Consider the following 22,948-nt stretch of genomic DNA (forward strand, 5'->3'; position numbering starts at 1 on the left):
GTCCACAATAGATAGGGTTGACGTGCACCACTGCTGACCGCTCACCTATACTGCAGCAGTCCTTCAGCGGTATAGGGACTGACGTACAGTCTGCTAATCACTAACACACAACCTGCTTGTTCCACAAAAGTTCTTATAAGGACTGGTAACTTGGTATAGGGTGCTACGGTACATAGGCTTGAGTGCGGTACAGTCTGCTGTTCTGTAAGGACCGCTATCGGTCCACAATAGATAGGGTTGACGTGCACCACTGCTGACCGCTGCCCTATACTGCAGCAGTCCTTCAGCGGTATAGGGACTGACGTACAGTCTGCTAAACACTAATACACAACCTGCTTGGTCCACAAAAGTTCTTATAAGGACTGGTAACTTGGTATAGGGTGCTACGGTACATAGGCTTGAGTGCGGTACAGTCTGCTGTTCTGTAAGGACCGCTATCGGTCCACAATAGATAGGGTTGACGTGCACCACTGCTGACCGCTCACCTATACTGCAGCAGTCCTTCAGCGGTATAGGGACTGACGTACAGTCTGCTAATCACTAACACACAACCTGCTTGTTCCACAAAAGTTCTTATAAGGACTGGTAACTTGGTATAGGGTGCTACGGTACATAGGCTTGAGTGCGGTACAGTCTGCTGTTCTGTAAGGACCGCTATCGGTCCACAATAGATAGGGTTGACGTGCACCACTGCTGACCGCTGCCCTATACTGCAGCAGTCCTTCAGCGGTATAGGGACTGACGTACAGTCTGCTAAACACTAACACACAACCTGCTTGGTCCACAAAAGTTCTTATAAGGACTGGTAACTTGGTATAGGGTGCTACGGTACATAGGCTTGAGTGCGGTACAGTCTGCTGTTCTGTAAGGACCGCTATCGGTCCACAATAGATAGGGTTGACGTGCACCACTGCTGACCGCTGCCCTATACTGCAGCAGTCCTTCAGCGGTATAGGGACTGACGTACAGTCTGCTAATCACTAACACACAACCTGCTTGTTCCACAAAAGTTCTTATAAGGACTGGTAACTTGGTATAGGGTGCTACGGTACATAGGCTTGAGTGCGGTACAGTCTGCTGTTCTGTAAGGACCGCTATCGGTCCACAATAGATAGGGTTGACGTGCACCACTGCTGACCGCTGCCCTATACTGCAGCAGTCCTTCAGCGGTATAGGGACTGACGTACAGTCTGCTAAACACTAATACACAACCTGCTTGGTCCACAAAAGTTCTTATAAGGACTGGTAACTTGGTATAGGGTGCTACGGTACATAGGCTTGAGTGCGGTACAGTCTGCTGTTCTGTAAGGACCGCTATCGGTCCACAATAGATAGGGTTGACGTGCACCACTGCTGACCGCTCACCTATACTGCAGCAGTCCTTCAGCGGTATAGGGACTGACGTACAGTCTGCTAATCACTAACACACAACCTGCTTGTTCCACAAAAGTTCTTATAAGGACTGGTAACTTGGTATAGGGTGCTACGGTACATAGGCTTGAGTGCGGTACAGTCTGCTGTTCTGTAAGGACCGCTATCGGTCCACAATAGATAGGGTTGACGTGCACCACTGCTGACCGCTGCCCTATACTGCAGCAGTCCTTCAGCGGTATAGGGACTGACGTACAGTCTGCTAAACACTAATACACAACCTGCTTGGTCCACAAAAGTTCTTATAAGGACTGGTAACTTGGTATAGGGTGCTACGGTACATAGGCTTGAGTGCGGTACAGTCTGCTGTTCTGTAAGGACCGCTATCGGTCCACAATAGATAGGGTTGACGTGCACCACTGCTGACCGCTGCCCTATACTGCAGCAGTCCTTCAGCGGTATAGGGACTGACGTACAGTCTGCTAAACACTAATACACAACCTGCTTGGTCCACAAAAGTTCTTATAAGGACTGGTAACTTGGTATAGGGTGCTACGGTACATAGGCTTGAGTGCGGTACAGTCTGCTGTTCTGTAAGGACCGCTATAGGTCCACAATAGATAGGGTTGACGTGCACCACTGCTGACCGCTCACCTATACTGCAGCAGTCCTTCAGCGGTATAGGGACTAAGAGTTTTGTCACAGGGTCATTTAAAAAATGACATGCAGAGGAAGAGGCAGGCCCTTCCGCAGGGGTGGTAGGGGTAGGGCAGGAGCAACAGGCTTGAGCCAAAGTGGGAAGTTGCAGAAGGTGCGTTCAATTACTTTAAAGGATGCACCAGACTTGGTTGAGTGGCTCGCTCAGCCTTACTCTTCTGCACCCTCCTCATCCTCTCGATCTGCACCCTCTTCTTCACTCTCTGCTATGTGCACCCCCAAAGACACTACCACCAACAACACGACCACCACCACCACCACCACATACCTTCCGCTTGAGTCACTGGAATTATTTTCCGATCCATATCAAGAGGACATTTCTGATGCGCAGCCACTCTTGGTATTGGATCAGGAAGAGGAGGTAGCAACAAGCGCTACTCAGCAGTCTGACGCCAGTACCCAGATCAGCCCAAGGAGGAGGTTGGTCCCCGGTGTTGCTGCCTACTCTACTTATAGCGGTGGGGAAGGTGACGTTGATGATGACGTGTCTAGTGATGTCACGTGGGTGCCCACAAGAGAGGAAGAGGAGGGGAGTTCAGAGGGAGATATGGACCAGCAGATAGGGAGGAGAAGCAGCAATGACTTACATTGCACAGCAGGGACAAAGCAGACTGCAAATGTATCAGGAGCGAGTCATCGACCATGTACGGTCACATCTGGCGCTCCCAGGACACCGGCACATGGCTCCGCAGTGTGGGCTTTTTTTAACGTGTCCGCTGCTGACAATAGCGTTGCCATCTGCAATCTTTGCAGTCAACGCGTTAGTCGCGGTAAGCCCAATACTCACCTAGGGACGACCGCCTTAAGAAGGCACATGAGCAGCCATCACCGAGCCCAGTGGGAGCAACGGAACACACAAAGCCACACTGCAGGCTCTCACCGTCCAGCCTCGTCTTCTACTTCTCCTTCTCCTCTCTCCTCACAATTGTCCTCCACTCCACCTTCCATCACGCCAAGCTCACATTTTTCTGCAAAAAGGCAGGCTTCCGTGGGCCTAATGTTTGAGCGTAAAAAAATGATGACGCCGGATAACCCTCTTGCCCAACGGTTGGCGGCTGGCTTGTCAGAACTCATAGCCCGCCAACTACTGCCATATAAACTGGTGGACTCGGAGGCCTTTCGCAAATTTGTGGCCATTGGAACACCACAATGGAAGGTCCCAGGAAGGAAGTATTTCTCAGAGAAGGGCATCCCAGAGCTATATGGCCATGTTCAGCGGCAAGTGAATGTATCTCTGGCACACAGTGTCGGTGCCAAGATACATCTGACCACAGACACGTGGTCTAGCAAACACGGGCAGGGAAGGTATATCAGTTTTACTGCCCACTGGGTGAACCTTCTGACGGCCGTCAAGCATGTAACCCGTGGCACCCGTGTAGATTTGGTTTTACCGCCACGGATTGCATGCAGGCCTGACTCTTCTTCTCCTCCTCCTACTCCATCCTCCTCCCTCTCCTCCTCAGCTGCCTCCTCCTTTTCCGCTGCTAGCGTCTCTTCCACTGCACCGCCCAAGCTCCCCAGAACCTATTCCACATGCCAGGTGAGACGTTGCCATGCCGTGCTGCGTCTGTTGTGCCTGGAAGCAAAGAGCCACACTGGCCCGGCACTCCTTTCAGCTTTGCGTTCACAGGCAGATGAGTGGCTAACACCGCTCAATTTGACAGTTGGTAAAGTGGTGTGTGACAACGGTGCCAATCTGCTTAGCGCATTGAAACAGGGCAAAATCACGCACGTGCCGTGCATGGCACACGTCTTAAACTTGGTCGTGCAGCGATTCCTTGTCAAATACCCTGGGGTCCAGGACATCTTGCGGCAGGCAAGGAAAATCTCGGCCCATTTCAGAAGATCTTACACGGCCATGGCTCGCCTTGCTGACATTCAGCGGCGACACCATCTGCCGGTCAGACGTCTTATTTGCGATTGCCCGACGCGATGGAACTCAACCTTCTATATGCTTGATAGGCTGCTCCAGCAGAAACGTGCAGTTAACGTCTACCTGTATGAACTCTGCGAAAGAAACGGTTCTGGGGAGCTGGGTTTTTTTTCACCGCGCCAGTGGCTGCTCATGCGCGACACATGCAGACTTCTGCGGCCATTTGAGGAGATCACCAAACTGGTCAGTCGCAGCCATGGCGCCATCAGTGACATGGTACCTTATGCCTTCTTTCTGGAGCGTGCATTGCGTCGTGTCATTGATCAGGCTGTGGAGGAGCAGGAGCGGGAAGATGAGGAAGTCGCAATGCTGGATGAATTCCCAGGGGGGGCTACTCTATCTGAGACAAGTCAACAACAGGAGTCTGATGAGGAGTCAGAGGAGGATGGTGCCGGGGCGGATGAGCAGGAGCAAGAAGAGCATGCTTTAAACCTTTCTGGGATCCCTGTTGTGCGAGGATGGGGAGAGGAGAATGAAGAGGACGACATTATCCTGGATGATGAGCAGGAGCCAGGCCACCACACCGCTTCCACTTTAGTGCAAATGGGGGCCTTCATGCTCCAGTGTTTTAATAGGGACCCCCGTATAAAAAGCATGAGGGTCAAGGACCAGTACTGGGTGGCAACGTACTTAGACCCCCGGTACAAACACAAAATGGCGGAAATGTTACCGCCGTCGCAGAGGGCTGTCAGAATGCAGCACTTCCAGGCCTTGCTTCGAGAAATGCTGCATTCTGCTTTTGCGTGCGCTGGCAGAGGAGCAATTCCCACTCCCAGAGAAGGATTTGCGGGTACCAATCCAACAGCGCCTGCAAGAAGAGGCCGGTTTGAAGATGTGTTGGTGACTTCGGATATGAGGTCATTCTTTCAGCCGACCCATCGACAGGTGTCATCCGGATCCAGCATCAGGGAACGCCTAGACCGTCAGGTGTCCGACTACATTGGGTTAACGGCCGATGTGGACGCTCTGAGGAGTGATGAACCCCTAGACTACTGGGTGGGCAGGCTTGACCTCTGGCCAGAGCTTGCCCAATTTGCAATCGAACTGTTGGCTTGCCCCTCATCCAGTGTCCTGTCCGAAAGGACGTTCAGCGCAGCAGGGGGGATTGTGACCGATAAGCGTACTCGCCTAGCTCACCACAGTGTTAACTACCTCACATTTCTAAAAATGAATGAGGCATGGATCTCGGAGGAATTCAACACATGTGATCAGTAGACCATGTATATGTCTATAAACAATTTTTGGAATCAAGCACACAGACCTTCTTAATTCATTTGGCTCACTTCCCTGACCCAAAAAAGCACACCGTACTATATGCCCCTACCCTCCTCTTTGAAGAGGTTGAGCGGTGTCATATTTCTACTGGGGCTGCTTATTATGAGGGGTTCCCACCATCCCTGTGCTGTGCTGACTTCCTCCTGGGTGTTCTTATTATGAGGGGCTCCCACCATCCCTGTGCTGTGCTGACTTCCTCCTGGGGGTTCTTATTATGAGGGGATCACACCATCCCTGTGCTGTGCTGACTTCCTCCTGGGGCTGCTTACGGTGCTGCTGTCAGCGCTGTATGTCACGGAGCTGCTGTCAGCGCTGTATGTCACGGAGCTGCTGTCAGCGCTGTATGTCACGGAGCTGCTGTCAGCGCTGTATGTCACGGAGCTGCTGTCAGCGCTGTATGTCACGGAGCTGCTGTCAGCGCTGTATGTCACGGAGCTGCTGTCAGCGCTGTATGTCACGGAGCTGCTGTCAGCGCTGTATGTCACGGAGCTGCTGTCAGCGCTGTATGTCACGGAGCTGCTGTCAGCGCTGTATGTCACGGTGCTGCTGTCAGCGCTGTATGTCACGGAGCTGCTGTCAGCGCTGTATGTCACGGAGCTGCTGTCAGTGCTGTATGTCACGGAGCTGCTGTCAGCGCTGTATGTCACGGAGCTGCTGTCAGCGCTGTATGTCACGGAGCTGCTGTCAGCGCTGTATGTCACGGTGCTGCTGTCAGCGCTGTATGTCACGGAGCTGCTGTCAGCGCTGTATGTCACGGAGCTGCTGTCAGCGCTGTATGTCACGGAGCTGCTGTCAGCGCTGTATGTCACGGAGCTGCTGTCAGCGCTGTATGTCACGGAGCTGCTGTCAGCGCTGTATGTCACGGTGCTGATGTCAGTGCTCTGTATTACGGTGCTGCTGTCAGTGCTCTGTATCTCCTGCACCCTCTTGTTTGCCTACCCTGGTCCCTGACCTTCCCTCTCCTCCATTGCCTTCATTAGCTCCATAGTCCTGAATTGTCAGAACAATTTCCCAAATAAAAAAAAAATGCTTGTAGTTATCGATCCCAAATTCACCTCATACATGTATTATGCTATTGTCCAGGTGGTGGGACTACGTGCTACCCCCTAATAATTACCCCGTGGCCGCAAATTCGACCTAAAGGTTTGCGAAATTCGCCTCCCATTGAAGTCAATGGAGCCCGCGGCGAACGGTCGTTTTCGCGAACGTTTGTGTCCGTTCGCGTTTCGCGTTCGCGAAACGTCCCGTCGGAAGTTCGTCCATCACTAGTGCTGGTGCCACAACACTATAAGTCCTCACAGTTACTCTCGGTGGGCACAGGAATTGTAATTACATGTCCCTGTTAAACAGGGGCAGAAAAATTTGGCCTTAGGCACTGCTGCTGGTGCCACCACACTGCAACCTCTCCCATATACTCTAGTTTTATTGCAGGAATTAGCCCTGCTGCAAAGCATTGCATCAAAAATTGTACTTAAACGCCCCTGTTAAACAGGGGCAGAAAAATTGGGCCTTAGGCACTGGTGCTGGTGCCACCACACTGCAACCTCTGCCATATACTCTAGTTTTATTGCAGGAATTAGCCCTGCTGCAAAGCATTGCATCAAAAATTGTAATTAAACGCCCCTGTTAAACAGGGGCAGAAAAATTGGGCCTTAGGCACTGGTGCTGGTGCCACCACACTGCAACCTCTGCCATATACTCTAGTTTGATTGCAGGAATTAGCCCTGCTGCAAAGCATTGCATCAAAAATTGTACTTAAACGCCCCTGTTAAACAGGGGCAGAAAAATTGGGCTGATGGCATCAACCAGAACCAGAAATGTTCTTCCAACATATCAGCGGAGGAGGAAGAGGATAGACAATCAACATAACAGGACAGTCACTCAGCATCAGCATAGGCAGTCTTGAAGGGATGTGATATTTCAAAAAAAATTATTCTGTTACATCAGCTTCAGGTGCTTGGTAGCTGTGGGTGATCCAAGACTGATTCATCTTGATGAAGGTCAGTCGATCAACTGATTCAGTGGACAGGCGCACCCTGTGATCGGTAACAAAGCCACCAGCAGCACTGAAGGTGTGATCCCGAAAGAACGCTGGATGCAGGACAGGCCAGTAGCTCAATTGCATACTGTGCAAGCTCTGGCCAGTGATCCATCCTCAAGACCCAGTAAGCCAGAGGATTTTCGGTGGGAAAGGTGTCCAAGTCTGACCTTGCCCCTAGGTATTCCTGCACCATGTAAATCAGACGCTGGCGATGGGTGCTGGAACCGATCATACCTTGGGGCTGCGGACTAAAAAATTGTCTGAAAGCATCAGTCAGACGGCCACCTTCTCCACCGCTCCTTCTGACCGATGCCTCAGCAACACGTTGTCCAGGACCAGGAGTTTGTAACCTCCCAGTCTCTGGGAACGCGTTGCACAGACCTTTCTGCAAGGCCTCCCGGAGATGTCTCATCCTCTGCTCCCTCTGCGATGGCAAGATAAGGTCGGCAACCTTACCCTTGTACCGTGGATCAAGGAGAGTGGCCAGCCAGTAATGGTCCCTCTCCTTGATCCGAAGAATACGAGGATCCTTCCGCAGCCTTTGCAGGATCAGGGAGGCCATGCAGCGTAGGTTAGCTGAGGCATTCGGTCCGGAGTCCTCTGGGTCACTAAGGACAACATGATCCGCAGCTACCTCCTCCCAGCCACGTACAAGTCCACGTGTTTCTTGGGACTGTAAATCATCCCTATAAGACTGCTGCTGCTGATGCTGAGTGCCAGCCTCCACCTCCATGCTGACACAATCATCCTCCTCCTCCTCTTCCTCCTCCTCATCCTGTGTGATGGGTGGCACAGCAGGAACACTGTCTGGATAAAGGGGGCCTTGAGAGGCAAGGAAGTCCTCCTCTTCCTGCCTCTGTTCTACCTCAAGTGCCCTGTCCATTATTCCACGCAGTGTATGCTCCAAGAGGTGGACAAGAGGTACAGTGTCACTGATGCATGCACTGTCACTGCTCACCATCCTTGTGGCCTCCTCAAACGGTGACAGGACAGTGCATGCATCCCTGATCATGCCCCACTGGCGTGGTGAGAAAAAAAACCAAGCTCCCCTACCCTGTCCTGGTGCCGTAGTCGCACAGGTACTCATTGATGGCCCTCTGCTGCGTGTGCAGCCGCTGCAGCATGGCCAATGTTGAGTTCCATCTGGTGGGCATGTCACATATAAGGCGGTTCTTGGGCAGGGTCAACTCCTTTTGGAGCTCAGCCAGCCGAGCACAGGCATTAAATGATCGGCGGAAATGCACACAGACTTTCCTGGCCTGCTTCAGGACATCCTGTAAGCCGGGGTACCTACCCAAGAACCGCTGCACCACCAGGTTAAGGACGTGAGCTACACAGGGCACATGGGTCAGTTGTCCCTGTCGGAGGGCGGAGAGGAGGTTGGTGCCATTGTCGCAAACCACCATTCCTGGCTTAAGCTGGCATGGCGTCAACCATCTCTCGGCCTGCCCCTGCAGAGCTGACAAAACATCCGCCCCAGTGTGGCTCCTGTCCCCCAAACAAACCAGCGCAAGCACGGCATGGCATCGTTTTGCCTGCGTACTTGCGTAGCCCCTGGAACGCCTACGGAGCACCGCTGGTTCTGAGGACAGAGCACTGGAAGAGGCCATGGAGGAAGAAGAAGAGGAGGGGGTGGAGGAGAGAGGTGTGTCACAACCAATAGTAGCATTTTGGAGGCGTGGTGGCGGAACAACCTCCAACACTACTGCACCTTGTCCTGCATCCTTCCCAGCTGCCAGAAGAGTGACCCAATGGGCCGTGAAAGACAGGTAACGTCCCTGTCCATGCCTGCTGGACCATGAGTCAGCGGTAATATGCACCTTACCGCTGACCGCCCTGTCCAGCGAGGCAAGGACATTGCCTTCCACATGCCGGTAGAGAGCCGGAATCGCCTTCCGTGAGAAAAAGTGGTGTTTGGGGACCTGCCACTGAGGAACCGCACATTGTACAAACTCACGGAAGGGGGCCGAGTCTACCAACTGAAAAGGCAGCAGTTGAAGTGCTAGCGATTTAGCCAAGCTAGCATTCAACCGCTGGGCATGTGGATGGCTGGGAGTAAACTTCTTTCGCCGGTCCAGCAGCTGGGGCAGGGACATTTGCCTGCTATAATCGGACGTGGGTGTACCGCTAGCAGAGTTCCCGGAAGCACTTGGCTGTGACACACCTAATTCTACACCTTCATTCCTCTCAGAGCAGGTTTCAGAGAGGACTGAAGGTCAAGTGGGGTTGGAGATGCCAGCTGATGAGGAGCAAGGAGAGGTCCGCTTTGTTCTTTGCTGTGGGTCTTTGAGGTACGCTTGCCAACGAGCTGCATGGCAGGTCAACATATGTCTGGTCAAGCATGTGGTGCCCAAGCGGCTGATGTTTTGGCCACGTGAGATACGCTTGAGACATATGTTGCAAATAGCAGCGGTGCGATCTGATGCACTCGTCTCAAAAAAGGCCCACACCAAAGAACTTTTAGAATAACGCGCAGAGGCAGCTCTCTGCACAGGCGGAGCTCTGCGGTGTGATTCAGTCGGTGTACTGCCCCTAAGCTGGCCCCCGGAGGGCATCCTGCCTCGTTGGACATGTGCCTCCTCCTCCTCCTCTCTCCTTCCAGGCACCCACGTGGAGTCAGTGCCCTCATCATCCCCTCCCTCTTCATTGCTGTAGCAAACCTGGCAGTATGCTGCAGCTTGTGGAACATGACTGCCAGATTGCTGTCCTTCTTGAGCATCCCCTCTCTCTGCGCTCACGCTACTGCCTTCCTCTAGCTGAGTGTCATCATCAGAGCCCACAAAACACTGGGCATCCTCCTGGAGCATGTACCCAACACTGTGCTCAAAGAGTTCAGGAGACTCCTCAGGAGGACGTGGTGGGTCTAGGGAAGGAGTCACTGATGATGACATTGAGAGGAGGGAAGACGATGTGTTGGCAGCTGCTTTGCTAGTACCCTGAGACTGGGTGAGAGAGGATGAGGAGGATGAAGAGGGCTTGGTCATCCACTCTACCAAGTCGTTGGCATGTTGCGGTTCAACATGTCCAGCTGCCGAAAAGAAGGACAAGCGTGTCCCATGGCCACGTGCTGATGACAATGCACCGCGTCCACGACCAGCACTGTTGTCTCTAGACACAGAGCCTGCTTGCCCTCTTTTATCAGCTCGCGCCTGTCTGCCTCTCCTTGCTGGCCTTCCAGACATGGTAATGGCCTGAAGGGAGTTGGGTAAAAAAGCAGTTGGGTAGTGTATATTGTGCTAGAGGCACAGAACACCCACTAACTCCTGCAGATGCCTTTATTATAGAACACCAGAGATAAAGGGGTATATACAGATGTATACTGTGCTATGCTGGAGGCACACACAACTTCCAATAACTCCTGCAGATGGCAAGTGGGCTCAAATAGAGAACAGCTATGTAGGTGGATATAGCGGTATGTACTGGGTACAGAGCACGCAGACAGCACGCACTATCTCCTAACACTACTGACTGCAAGCTCTATTATAAAAGATAGATCACTAGTTTCCGGGGCAATGATGCGACCTCTTTGAGCTTAACTGAAACTGGTGGCACTTTTAAGTGACCGATGTGTTCCAGTCCTGTAGACCATAGGCAAGCAGGGATTCTGTCAAGTACTTCCTGTGTATCCTCCCTGAGTCCTGAGACAAAAACAGTTGATAACATGTGTGTGTGCCTTTTCATAGTGGTAGAAGCCCAGATCATCAAAGGCATGTATGAGTCTTGCATGATACTTCTCCACAGACTCCCCTTTATCTTGGGTAATATCTTGGATTGGGGTAGTCTGATCCACCAATGTCTCCTTTGCCCAGTCGCGGAGTTGGGCACAGAACTCCACACCTGAGGTATAGGAAGTGGCACTTATCAGGCAGGCATCACTGAAGGCCGCTTGCATGACCGGTCGAAAGACTTGCCCTGCTTTAATTTGGCATAGGCTGACCAAGTCTCTCCAGACAGCTGAGTAAGTTACTTGTATCTACACTATCCTGCGGTAGAAGGGCATTGGCTGTGTCTCAGGGTCAGGCTGACTTGTCACTAAGGCCGCTGCTTGTGATGGGGTAAAATCGACATACATCACCGGTGCCCCTTCTGGTAACCGAGACTGGTCTCTGTGCAATGCTTTACCGTTCTGTACCAAGCCTCCGCCACATCCAGCAAACCATTATCACACGGGATTCCTCTCTGTTCTTTTATCATTACACGCCACTCCTCCAGCTGCAGTCTGCCAGCACAGTCTTTCAAATCACGTACTTTCGCTACTTTGAACAACTTTTTAACTACTTGGTCACCTTCTCTCCTCTTCACAATATCACATGCTAGCATTCCCTTCTCTGGCTTGGTTATTTTCGCCATAGTCTCCGCTGACGGCTTCAGGGGCAGAACTAATGTGTTAATATCCCTCCTGCACTGCTCCGTTCTACACAGGAATCCAAGGGTGGGGGCTCCTAGCACTGTGAGGAATAGGGATGAGCTCGGTGTTCGACTCTAACATGGGCTGTTCGCCTGATTCCGAACTTTGTGGACATTAATCCACATACACATTTAGGACATGACCTTTCACCTGCCGCCCTTTGCACCGCGAAGCCTCAGCAGCTGAGCTAAAACCTCAGGGTTCTCTCAAACTGTCAACCCCGAGTCACAACATCCATAGACGCTTGTTGCAAGGTTCCATCTTCCCAGGGGACCAACGGCTCACCTGAGTCAGGACACTCAATCGCAATTGTACTTTCAGGATGACAGACACTGAACAAATAATACACAGTGTCATGGTTATGCAATAGAGTTCGTCTGCTTACCTGTCTCCATGTGTCCATTTCTAGAGACCAGCCGACCCTCACCTGACTGCTTTTATATCCATCCTCTGGCATGGCTCCACCCTAGCTCCTATCAGAGAGCTCTATATTAACCTGTGCACTGCAGGCCAACCCTGCTGATTGTTTGTTAGCTTCCTGTTACCTGCCGTGTGCTCTGCTGTTATTCCGTTACCGACTTTGGCGTGTCCTTGACCATCCCTGTTTACCTGTGATCCTGACCTTTTGGCGTGTCCCCGACTATTCCTGTCTGCTTGTGGCCCCGACCTTGGCTTTGTCCCTCACCATCCCTATCCTCCTGTTGCCTACTGTGGGTGTGAGCTGGGGGACCCTGGGGGTCGCGACCTGGAGCCAGTTGCAGCCAAGTCCATCCTCACCACTCGAGGCTCTGGTGAACACCTGCTGGTTCTTAGGCTCCGCGGCCCAGGGAATCTTACGCTCTATCCCCGCTGGGATCCATCTTGGTGTTCTGGCAGCCCTGCCTTCCTATCACCTTGACCTCCGTCAGCAGCAGTCAGCCCTAGGGTCCACAACCTTGCGGTGCACTCCTAATCCCAACGGTGTGCATCTGTCACCTGGCCTCAAGGTGACCTGACACACAGTCAGGAGAGATCCAGTGGCAGGTAAGTTAAAACAGCCCCATGCGAGGAATAAAAGTTACCTGCCTCTGGACAACCTCCAGGAGCCAACAAGACCAGTGACCAGACCAGACAGAAACAAGTCGTACAGTGGTAAGTATAAATATGCTTACCGTACTGTGAGCGTTGCGCAGGTCCTCTTGGTCTGTCTCAGCCAGCCACTCAGTCCCTGGGTCGTGGTCTCCCTTAGGTCGAAGCCTGGGGGCCCCACGTTGTCGGCGCCAGGTGTGGAGGATCTGAACCTCAAGGGGGTTCAAGGTTAGATATCTGCTGATGTTCCTAATGATAAAGTGAAGGTGTGCGTGCATGCCGGGAGCAATCACACCGACACGTCTGCTCAGTTCCATTACTTCCTTAAAGGGGTTTGTAAATTAATTTTATTTATTTTTTTAAATAACAAACATGTTATACTTACCTCCACTGTGCAGCTCGTTTTGCACAGAGTGGCCCCGAACCTGGTCTTCTGGGGTCCCTCGGCGGCTGTCTCGGCTCCCTCCCGCAGGGACTCCACAACTTCACGAGAGCTCCTTCGCATGATGTGGAGTGCTTGCGGGCTCGCTCCCGTGATACAGCCGGCGGCTATAGCCGCTCGCTGTATCACTCGGCCCCGCCCCCCGTCATTGGATGTGATTGACAGCAGCGCGAGCCAATGGCTGCGCTGCTTTCAATCCATCCACTGTAACTAATCAGCGGCCAGGCTGATTGGTGGAGAGGATGTCGGGGACGAGCGCGGGAACTTTCGAGGGGTCAGGTAAGTATAACGGGGGGCTGGGGGGGCAGTATTGTCAGATGTTTTTTCACCTTAATGCATAGAATGCATTAAGGTGAAAAAAGTTTTTACCTTTACAACCCCCTTAACTGTTTATTGCAGGGCGGTGCCCAATGTTTTATACACAAAGAGCAATAAAGTTATACGTCACTACTATGTAATTGTGGTCAGCAGTCTACAAGGCACATCTTATTGGCTGAAATACAGGAAGTATGCAGAAACTTGATTGGAGGCTTGGCTGAAGCTTGTTCCCTCTTCACTTCCTCATACTTCTAATGCGGGGGGCGGTAGGGTGCAGGCGCCATCTTAGTCCCGAAACAAAGCTAATCTGTATACTATATAATGAATTGCATAGAAACATGTATACACATAAGAAAATAGGCATTTTTCCGATTATCATTACGTACATTACATTCCTCCACAGTTTGTGGAACTCAGCATACCCTGGAGAGCTCTGGAGACTCCGTGTCCAGCTCCCTTGGCCCCTCTTCTGTGTAAATCACCCTGCGTCCATTAGGGGAACAGGGTGACTGAGAACCCCACTATACAGCCGCACTGGAATGTTGTATATATTGTGTGTTGTCTCATGCTGGTGTGGACTCTTTGCTGTGATCGTTTGGGGTGTGGCTGTATTCCAGTGTTCTATTGTGTCTGTCTGCCTTGGATATTATGGGATGTGTATGTAGATTAGCTGTGAGAGTAATGAAAGCGAATTCCTCCAACAGCTCTCCCTGTTGATAAGACCGTTTACTGATGAGAGGTTTGAACCTGACCTGTGTGTCTATTGTGATTGGACAATTTACCCCGCCCTGAATCCAAGGGTGGTGGTGGTGGGGGGATGTCTCTAAGTTGTATATCTCTGGTAACATGTGCTTGAATAAAGGAGTTTTAAAGTTGTTGTTCACCTTACACTGAGTTACGGCTGGTGATTGGGTAGGCTAAAGGGTCTTAGATAGTGCTGGTTCTGGTCAAAGGAAGCATTTACGGTAAGTGGTGGGGATAACGTGTTTCGTCCTGGAAGACGATGTGAGAAAACAGACCTCTTGCAAGAGTTTACACCACAAAAGGTACTAATGTGCACATTGATAAATCACCCTGCGTCCATTAGGGGCACAGGGTGACTGAGAACCCCACTATGATCTGTGCTATTTAGACACACTGTACAGCCACACTGAAATATTGCAAATATTGTGTGTTGTCTCATGCTGGTGTGGACTCTTTGCTGTGATCGTTTGGGGTGTGGCTGTATTCCAGTGTTCTATTGCGTCTGTCTGCCTTGGATATTATGGGATGTGTATGTAGATTAGCTGTGAGATTGGTAGGGGCGAATTCCTCCAACAGCTCTCCCTGTTGATAAGACCGTTTACCGATGAGAGGTTTGAATACACCTGACCTGCGTGTCTATTGTGATTGGACAGTTTACCCCGCCCTGAATGCAAGGGTGGTGTGGGGGGGGGGGGGGGGTGTCCCTGAGTCGTATATCTTTGGTAACATGTGCTTGAATAAAGGAGTTTGATGTTGTTATTCACCCTACACTGAGTTAAGGTTCTTAGATAGTGCTGGTTCTGGACAAAGGAAGCATTTACAACGGACATAGACCTGTTGAGGACAAGGGTTTATAACACTTTTTTCCTTCATAAAGGTCGGCCTTGCTGCAGCACTTTCTGTACATCACAGAGATATCCCCCTTCACAGGAAGGATTAGGACCCCCCCAGACATGTTATTTAAAGGAATTGGACATTTTTAATGTTTCACTTTAAGCATTTAAAAAGAAAAAAAAATCGCTGCATTCTACAAAGTTTTTAGAAACAGACCTGTAAGTGTTGGTGAAATCTTCCACCGCAAAACGTGGTGTGGGTTAACGTGTTTCGTCCTGGAAGACGACTTGAGAAAACAGACCTCTAGCAAGAGAATAATAGTCTCCATACCACAAAACGTACTCAGCCAATGAGAGGTAATGACTCTAGTTTTATTTTAAAAGGTCTAAAGGGCCGCCTTTTAAGTGGTGGGATTAACGTGTTTCGTCCTGGAAGGCGACTTGAGAAAACAGACTTCTTACAAGAGTTTATACCACAAAATGTACTCAGCCAATGAGAGGTAAGGACTCCATTTTTATTTTTCTCCTGCTATCAATGGCCGACACGGTACAACACTTCATCCATGTCTTTGGTGATCTCTGATCTCCTTATCAACTGTTTCTTCCATGATGAAGATCAGCCATGGAGTATATCTGAGGTGTATATCAGGGGGTGCTTCTTCCCCACATGTCCAGCAACATTCATATACAAGACATTTCCCGCACTCACTAATACACCTCCAGGGATGTGTGGGACCCCCTGATGTACAGGAAGACAAGACTTCAGTGAGGAACATTTCCCTCACTCAGGACAGGAACACGGCTTCTCCCCCGTGTGAGATCTCTGATGTCTGGAAAGATTGGACTTCACTGAAAAACATTTCCCACACGCGTTGCAGGAATATGGCTTCTCCCCCGTGTGTAATTTCTGATGATAGCAAAGATGAGACTTCTGTAAAAAACATTTCCCGCACTCAGGACAGGAATAAGGCTTTTCTCCTCTGTGTAATTTCTGATGATAGGCAAGATGGGACTTCTGTGAAAAACATTTCCCACACTCAAGACAAGAATATGGTTTTTCCCCCGTGTGCAATCTCTGATGACGGGAAAGAGTGGACTTCTGTAAAAAACATTTCCCGCACTCAGGACAGGAATGTGGCTTCTCTCCTGTGTGTAATTTCTGATGATAGGCAAGATGGGACTTCTGTGAAAAACATTTCCCGCACTCAGGACAGGAATAAGGCTTTTCTCCCGTGTGCAATCTCTGATGACGGGAAAGATCGGACTTCTGTAAAAAACATTTCCCGCATTCAGGACAGGAATATGGCTTCTCCCCCGTGTGCAATCTCTGATGATCAGAATGATGGGACTTCTGTGAAAAACACTTCCCGCACTCAGGACAGGAATATGGCTTTTCCCCCTTGTGTAATTTCTTATGATAGGCAAGATGGGACTTCTGTGAAAAACATTTCCCACACTCAGGACAGGAATACAGCTTTTCCCCCGTGTGCAATTTCTGATGATGGGAAAGAGCGGACTTCTGTGAAAAACATTTCCCGCACTCGGGACAGGAATACAGCTTCTCCCCCGTGTGCAGTCTCTGATGTGTGGTAAGACTGGACTTCACTGAAAAACATTTCCCACACTCAGGACAGGAATACGGCTTTTTCCCAGTGTGCAATTTCTGATGATCGGAAAGATTGGACTTCCGTGAAAAACATTTCCCGCACTCAGGACAGGGAAACTTCTTTTCTGTTGGATTATCCCTCACAGTCTGAGGTTCCTCGGGATAAGAGGAATACGATGGTCCGGCACCGTCCCGCACAGTCTGAGGTTCCTCAGGATAAGAGGAATACGATGGTCCGGCACCGTCCCGCACAGTCTGAGGTTCCTCGGGATAATAGGAATACGATGGTCCGGCACCGTCCCGCACAGTCTGAGGTTCCTCAGGATAAGAGGAATACGATGGTCCGGCACCGTCCCGCACAGTCTGAGGTTCCTCGGGATAAGAGGAATACGATGGTCCGGCACCGTCCCGCACAGTCTGAGGTTCCTCAGGATAAGAGGAATACGATGGTCCGGCACCGTCCCGCACAGTCTGAGGTTCCTCAGGATAAGAGGAATACGATGGTCCGGCGCCGTCCCGCACAGTCTGAGGTTCCTCAGGATAAGAGGAATACGATGGTCCGGCACCGTCCCGCACAGTCTGAGGTTCCTCGGGATAAGAGGAATACGATGGTCCGGCACCGTCCCGCACAGTCTGAGGTTCCTCGGGATAAGAGGAATACGATGGTCCGGCACCGTCCCGCACAGTCTGAGGTTCCTCGGGATAAGAGGAATACGATGGTCCGGCACCGTCCCGCACAGTCTGAGGCTCCTCAGGATAAGAGGAATACGATGGTCCGGCACCGTCCCGCACAGTCTGAGGTTCCTCGGGATAAGAGGAATACGATGGTCCGGCACCGTCCCGCACAGTCTGAGGTTCCTCGGGATAAGAGGAATACGATGGTCCGGCACCGTCCCGCACAGTCTGAGGTTCCTCAGGATAAGAGGAATACGATGGTCTGGCACCGTCCCGCACAGTCTGAGGTTCCTCGGGATAAGAGGAATACGATGGTCCGGCACCGTCCCGCACAGTCTGAGGTTCCTCGGGATAAGAGGAATACGATGGTCCGGCACCGTCCCGCACAGTCTGAGGTTCCTCGGGATAAGAGGAATACGATGGTCCATCTACACTGTGTGGTGCCGGATGGACATTTGAGGTAGTCGGGTTTTCTCCTGGACTATACTGTGTGATGTCCTCATCTTCTACTTTACAGTCTGGAGACAAAGTGAGACAATCCTCTGAGGTTTTCCTCATCTCCCGTCCATCTACTAAAATAGAAATACAAAGATTATTACTAGACATCAGCTGATTGGTTCCCCTAAACCAGGACTCCGCCCACATCAGGCAGCTTTGTCTCTGAGGATCTTACAATTCCCCCCTCAAGGTAACTAGTAAATGGGTCCTCTGATCTCCTACCAGATCATTTCTTTATTCATGGACCTTAGTCAGAGAGTGAGGAAACAACGAGAACTGTCTTCTATAGGAGTGACAGTGATGAGGGGATTATAGGACGAGTGTCCCCTCCCCCTCTATCACTCATTGCCATCTTCCCAACACAAGAAGTCCTGCACTTCCTTATTTAGTCCATGATTTAGTCATGAATAATAGTGGGGCTGAGCCCCACCAGAGGTCAGAGAGTGAGGATGGGGGAGAACAACAGCTCAGGAAAGTGACCAGGGGATTACAGGCTGATATCACCCAGCCCCCGCCCTACTCTGGACCAATCAGTGAGCAGTATGATTGGAGGAATGGATTTAGTGTTAATGACCCACCTGTGCTGATCTCTGTAGGAGTGTCCTCCTCTATAAATGTCCCCGTTATTCCATCCTCCTCCATAGACTGCTGATCATCCCTCACATACCTCTCTTCTTCTTCTGATTTCACCTCAAATTCTATATCCATTGGATCTCCACTCTAAACCAAGAAAATGAGAGAGAAAATATCATCTGTAAGATAGAAGATTTATTATTGTGACATCATATAGAACAAATACACATCCTCTACACAAGTCCATGTTCTAGATGCTCCAATCCACTACCTTGTAACATTGAGGGATGGTGTGATCTTCCTGTGTGGAATCCCGGGAATACAGAGGACGGGGACATCTCTCTGGTGGGTTCCTATTACTAGGTTGCTTCATCATATCCTTGGGTTCTTCTGAAAATGTGTCCATCACACCGTACTCCTCATCCTCCTCTTTATACTCTTCTTTGATACAAATATTATAATTCTCAAGGTTTCCACTCTAAAACGTATAATAAAAATAAATTAATTGAAGCAAAAAAGCCTGTGTATAAATCTCAACTACCAAAAATTAATATTCTTCACCCTACCTGATGATGGTGGGGGATGGTGTGACCTTCCTGTGTGGAATCCCGGGAATACAGAGGACGGGGACATCTCTCTGGTGGGTTCCCATTACTGGATCCATCTGTAGGAAACACACACACTGACTGAATACATTGTTTCTATGTGTTTATCAGATGATGGGGGATCGAGGTGGAGCCTCCGTACTGCTCTCTCCTTTACAATAAAGTCTCCTCTTACCCGGTGATGTGAGGGGCGGCTGATTGTCCATCATGACGTCCTTGTAGAGATCCTTGTGTCCTTCTAAATACTCCCACTCCTCCATGGAGAAATAGACAGTGACATCCTGACACCTTATAGGAACCTGACACACACAATGATACAGTCACCATCCAGACACATCCCTTGTCTGTTACTGGATAATGTCCCAGAATTCCCAGAATCCTCCTCACCTCTCCTGTCAGCAGCTCCATCATCTTCTTGGTGACTTCTAGAATCTTCTCCATGTTGTGTCTCTCAGGTTTTAGGGAGTCACATGGAGGCACTGTGATGGTCATATGATCACCGGACTTCACAAGAGGAAATCTCTGTATTGGGGAACCAATAGGAATATCATGTTAGAATCCCAGAATCCTCCTCACCTCTCCGGTCAGGTCTGTGTTTTATTAATAGAGATAAGAGTGATGTCATGTGACCTCCCAGAATCCTCCTCACCTCTCCGGTCAGCAGGTAGATGATCTCCAGGGTGAGGTTTAGTATCTTCTCAGTCATGTGACTCCGGTCCTCCTCCATCCTCATTGGTGCCGTCATTTGATCTATACAGGTCTCCTTGTAGACGGATAACTTTGGGAAATTAAAGTAAGAATTATTTGGATGGTATTGATCACACAATAATAGGATGTGGATGTGAAGGTGTGGATCTATTGTGTTCTCCCAAAAGGGATTGGGGGTACGAGTGCCCACTATGGGGTGAAGGACTGCTCTTCTTTATTACACTTGGTATGTAAGTTTTATTGGATGGTAAGAATGTGAAGGTCGCCTTCATTTCCTGGCAGGAGTTCTGTAAGGAGGTCTGTAAAGTAAGTGCAGGTGGGAGGACCATCATAGACCAAGTGTCCTCCTCCCTGAGCCATACAGCTTCCTCTTCTATCAGAGCCCTGCTGCCCACCTACCCTATAAAAGGGCCCAGAGCCGCTCAACTCCACTACCCCCCTCAGGGGCCCCAAATCCCTCCAGCATCAGGACCCCCTCAGCTAATCTACTTCCCTCAGTATCTTCCTCCCTCTGACACCAATGATGGAACATATTCTTCATGGCAGGCTGGGGAAGGTTTTCTTCCTCCTGACCAGCAATGTAAGGGGCTCTATGCTCCATACTCCTGACCCCAGCACTCCATCATTGTGTTGGCTGCATAGTGTAATGATTGTCCATTGGCTGCCTGTGTAGTGTAATAATTGCCCACTGTAGGCTATGTATGGTCCTTGCCATGTCTATTTATTGTCAGTGCGGTTTGTCTAGAGGAACATATTTAATTTATCTGCAAAATGAAGTGAATGTTCCCGGCCCCGGTGTAAATAGAAAATAAGATCTTATTACCTCCTCTGCTCAACTTCCAGCGACGTCTCCTCTCCACTTCCTCCTGACTCACCTCTCACCCGGAACTTCCTATTTATACCTGACATCACTTCCTGTCTTCCATAGAGACTTCCTGTACAGGTAGAAGTGAGATCACCACCTTGTGGAGCTCAGAGGAACTGCAGCCCCCGAGAAACGTCTCGTAGTGTGAAAACTGCCTTGTGCCTATGTATGTACTTTATATCCTTATAGATGGGGTCATCTCCACTCCCACCAAGGGGATAGAAATATATTACTGTCACCAATGTAAGGGACCACTACATTGACCTCCGATACAAGGGGGCCCTTCTCCCATTGGTCACCAATGTAAAGGACCACTACACTGACCACTGATATAAAGGGGGCCTTCTCCTATTGGTCACCAATGTAAAGGACCACTACACTGACCACTGATATAAGGGGGTCCTTGTCCCATTGGTCACCAATGTAAAGGACCACTACACTGACCACTGATATAAGGGTGTCCTTCTTATATTGGTCACCAGTGTAATAGACCATTACCCTGACCACTAGGAATGGGCTCCAGATTTTGTCTTAAACGAGGTTCAGACTGAATTATGCTTGTTTGAAGATTTAGATCAGCCTTTCTCAACCATTCCAACACAGAGGAACCCTTGAAATAGTTCTCTGGTCTTGGGGAACCCCTACTAAAAAGTAGAAACCTACAATTCATGATACAATAGTGTGATGGTCAGTGGGAAGAATGGTCCTTACACTTGTGGTCATTGGGAAAAATTACCTCCTTACATTACAGATAGCTAAAAAGATCAATGGTCTCAGTGGAAACTCATCTGAGAGGCAGAAATTGCCCAATGCTGAAGGAACCCCTAGCAACGTTTGGAGGAACCCTAGTGTTCCATGGAACCCTGGCTGAGAATCACAGATTTAGAGAATGGCTGAACTAAATGGGTATTTAGTTGAATTGAACTGAACCTTTTTACTATCGCATGCTCACTACCCTTAGCCCCCCTACACACGGTTGGAAATTCAGGCGGAAAATGCCCGATCGGATTATATTGTCGGAAAATCCAATCGTGTGTGAGCCCTATCGGACTTTTTCACAGAAAAAATTTGAGAGCAGGACCTCAAATTTTCCTACAACAAAATCCAATCTGACTTTTTCCGATCGTTTGTAGAGAATTCCGATCGGACAAAGTGCCGCGCATGCTCAGATCAAATTACGAGACCAAAGCTATTGGCTACTAGCCGCAACGTAGTCCCATCGTAACGAACATCATCACTTTCCGAACGATCTGATTTTCTGACAACTTTGTCCGACCGTGTGTATGCAACTCCAGTTTCGGACGAAATCCGTTGGAAAAAAATCTGACGGATTTTGTTGTCGGCATGTCCGACTGTGTGTACAAGGGCTTACCTGGCCAGCCAGGCTTGCTGGGATTAGGGTTTTGGTATGAATTTCCAGGGGATAAATCGAAATAAACAAAATAACACTCCCGCTTTTGGTGTAAAATGAGATAATGAGTAAATAAAATATGGTAAATCAACTATTTAAACCAGTCTTTCCAGCCTCCAGAGATGCTGCACACCTAAAGGCCCGGATAAACAACATAAAATAATAGTATATGTAGCTCCCTGATCCTAATGAGCAGACGCTATCATTTTTCAAATTTAATTGTCTGAAGCTGTAGTTGGGCTCAGACTAATTTTTCCTAAAAGTTCTGGTTTCTGTGCCAGTCCAGCTGGGTTGCACTGGTTCCCACTTGACCATAGGTGTCGCTGTCACCGCCGGTAGGTGTGGAAATGCAGCAGGCAGGATGTATTGAATACCACCTCTTGCTCGGAAATAGCTCGGTGGGAGTGGTCTCCCTGCTGTGCATTCTGTGAGAGGGTATTTAAAAGGTACCGACGCCATTTTTTGTTGGTTTGTTTTTCGGGGTCCGCTATTCCGACCTCATGGCCCTCCTGGCCTGGGGTCTGTGTCGCATGGACCTGCGCCTTCTTAATTCCCTCTATCCAATTTTCTTTGTGCAATGCTTTAGCAGATCTGTACCAAGTCTCCGCCACATCCAGCAAACCGTTATCACACGGGATTCCTCTCTGTTCTTTTATCAGTACACGCCACTCCTCCAGCTGTAGTCTGCCAGCACAGTCTTTCAAATCACATACTTTCGCTACTTTGAACAACTTTTTAACTACTTGGTCACCTTCTCTCCTCTTCACAATATCACATGCTAGCATTCCCTTCTCTGGCTTGGCTATTTTTGCCACAGTCTCGGCTGACGGCTTCAGGGGCAGTACGGGCAACTCAAC

At 49.9% G+C, this 22,948-nt stretch overlaps 3 protein-coding genes across 3 annotated transcripts in view; 1 reads left to right on the top strand and 2 right to left on the bottom strand.

Annotated features, from left to right (window-relative positions):
• The window catches only part of LOC143955908 (uncharacterized), an 865,587-nt gene that overhangs the window by 65,356 nt on the left and 777,283 nt on the right, over positions 1-22,948 (top strand). The window lies entirely within an intron of this gene.
• LOC143955348 (uncharacterized) overlaps positions 1-22,948 on the bottom strand; it is a 316,606-nt gene that overhangs the window by 32,170 nt on the left and 261,488 nt on the right. The window contains 4 exon segments of the mRNA XM_077465415.1: positions 10,953-11,174; positions 12,902-13,019; positions 15,929-18,094; positions 18,912-18,980. Of these exon segments, the coding sequence (XP_077321541.1) occupies positions 10,953-11,174; positions 12,902-13,019; positions 15,929-18,094; positions 18,912-18,980 (2,575 nt within the window).
• Positions 18,481-20,779, bottom strand: LOC143955972 (gastrula zinc finger protein XlCGF66.1-like). The gene is made up of 6 exons (XM_077466098.1): positions 20,639-20,779; positions 19,757-19,885; positions 19,495-19,629; positions 19,283-19,406; positions 18,774-19,166; positions 18,481-18,649 (listed from the first exon to the last, which is right to left on the bottom strand). The coding sequence occupies exons 2-5, from the start codon at positions 19,850-19,852 to the stop codon at positions 19,060-19,062; spliced, it is 462 nt and encodes a 153-aa protein (XP_077322224.1). The 5' UTR covers positions 19,853-19,885; positions 20,639-20,779; the 3' UTR covers positions 18,481-18,649; positions 18,774-19,059.

The sequence above is a fragment of the Lithobates pipiens genome, unplaced genomic scaffold (genome assembly GCF_037356315.1).
Source record: "Lithobates pipiens isolate NorthernLeopardFrog02 unplaced genomic scaffold, aLitPip1_a1.2 Scaffold_35, whole genome shotgun sequence".
Taxonomy (NCBI): domain Eukaryota; kingdom Metazoa; phylum Chordata; class Amphibia; order Anura; family Ranidae; genus Lithobates; species Lithobates pipiens.

What these genes read in the sequence shown, in the direction of transcription:
- LOC143955972 (XM_077466098.1), bottom strand. Translation starts at nt 19,852, where the DNA reads ATGACGGCACCAATGAGGATGGAGGAGGACCGGAGTCACATGACTGAG. An exon ending in TCTACCTGCTGACCGGAGAG is followed by an intron (nt 19,630 to 19,756) that starts GTGAGGAGGATT and finishes TCCCCAATACAG; the next exon opens with AGATTTCCTCTTGTGAAGTC. An exon ending in TGGAGCTGCTGACAGGAGAG is followed by an intron (nt 19,407 to 19,494) that starts GTGAGGAGGATT and finishes TGTGTGTGTCAG; the next exon opens with GTTCCTATAAGGTGTCAGGA.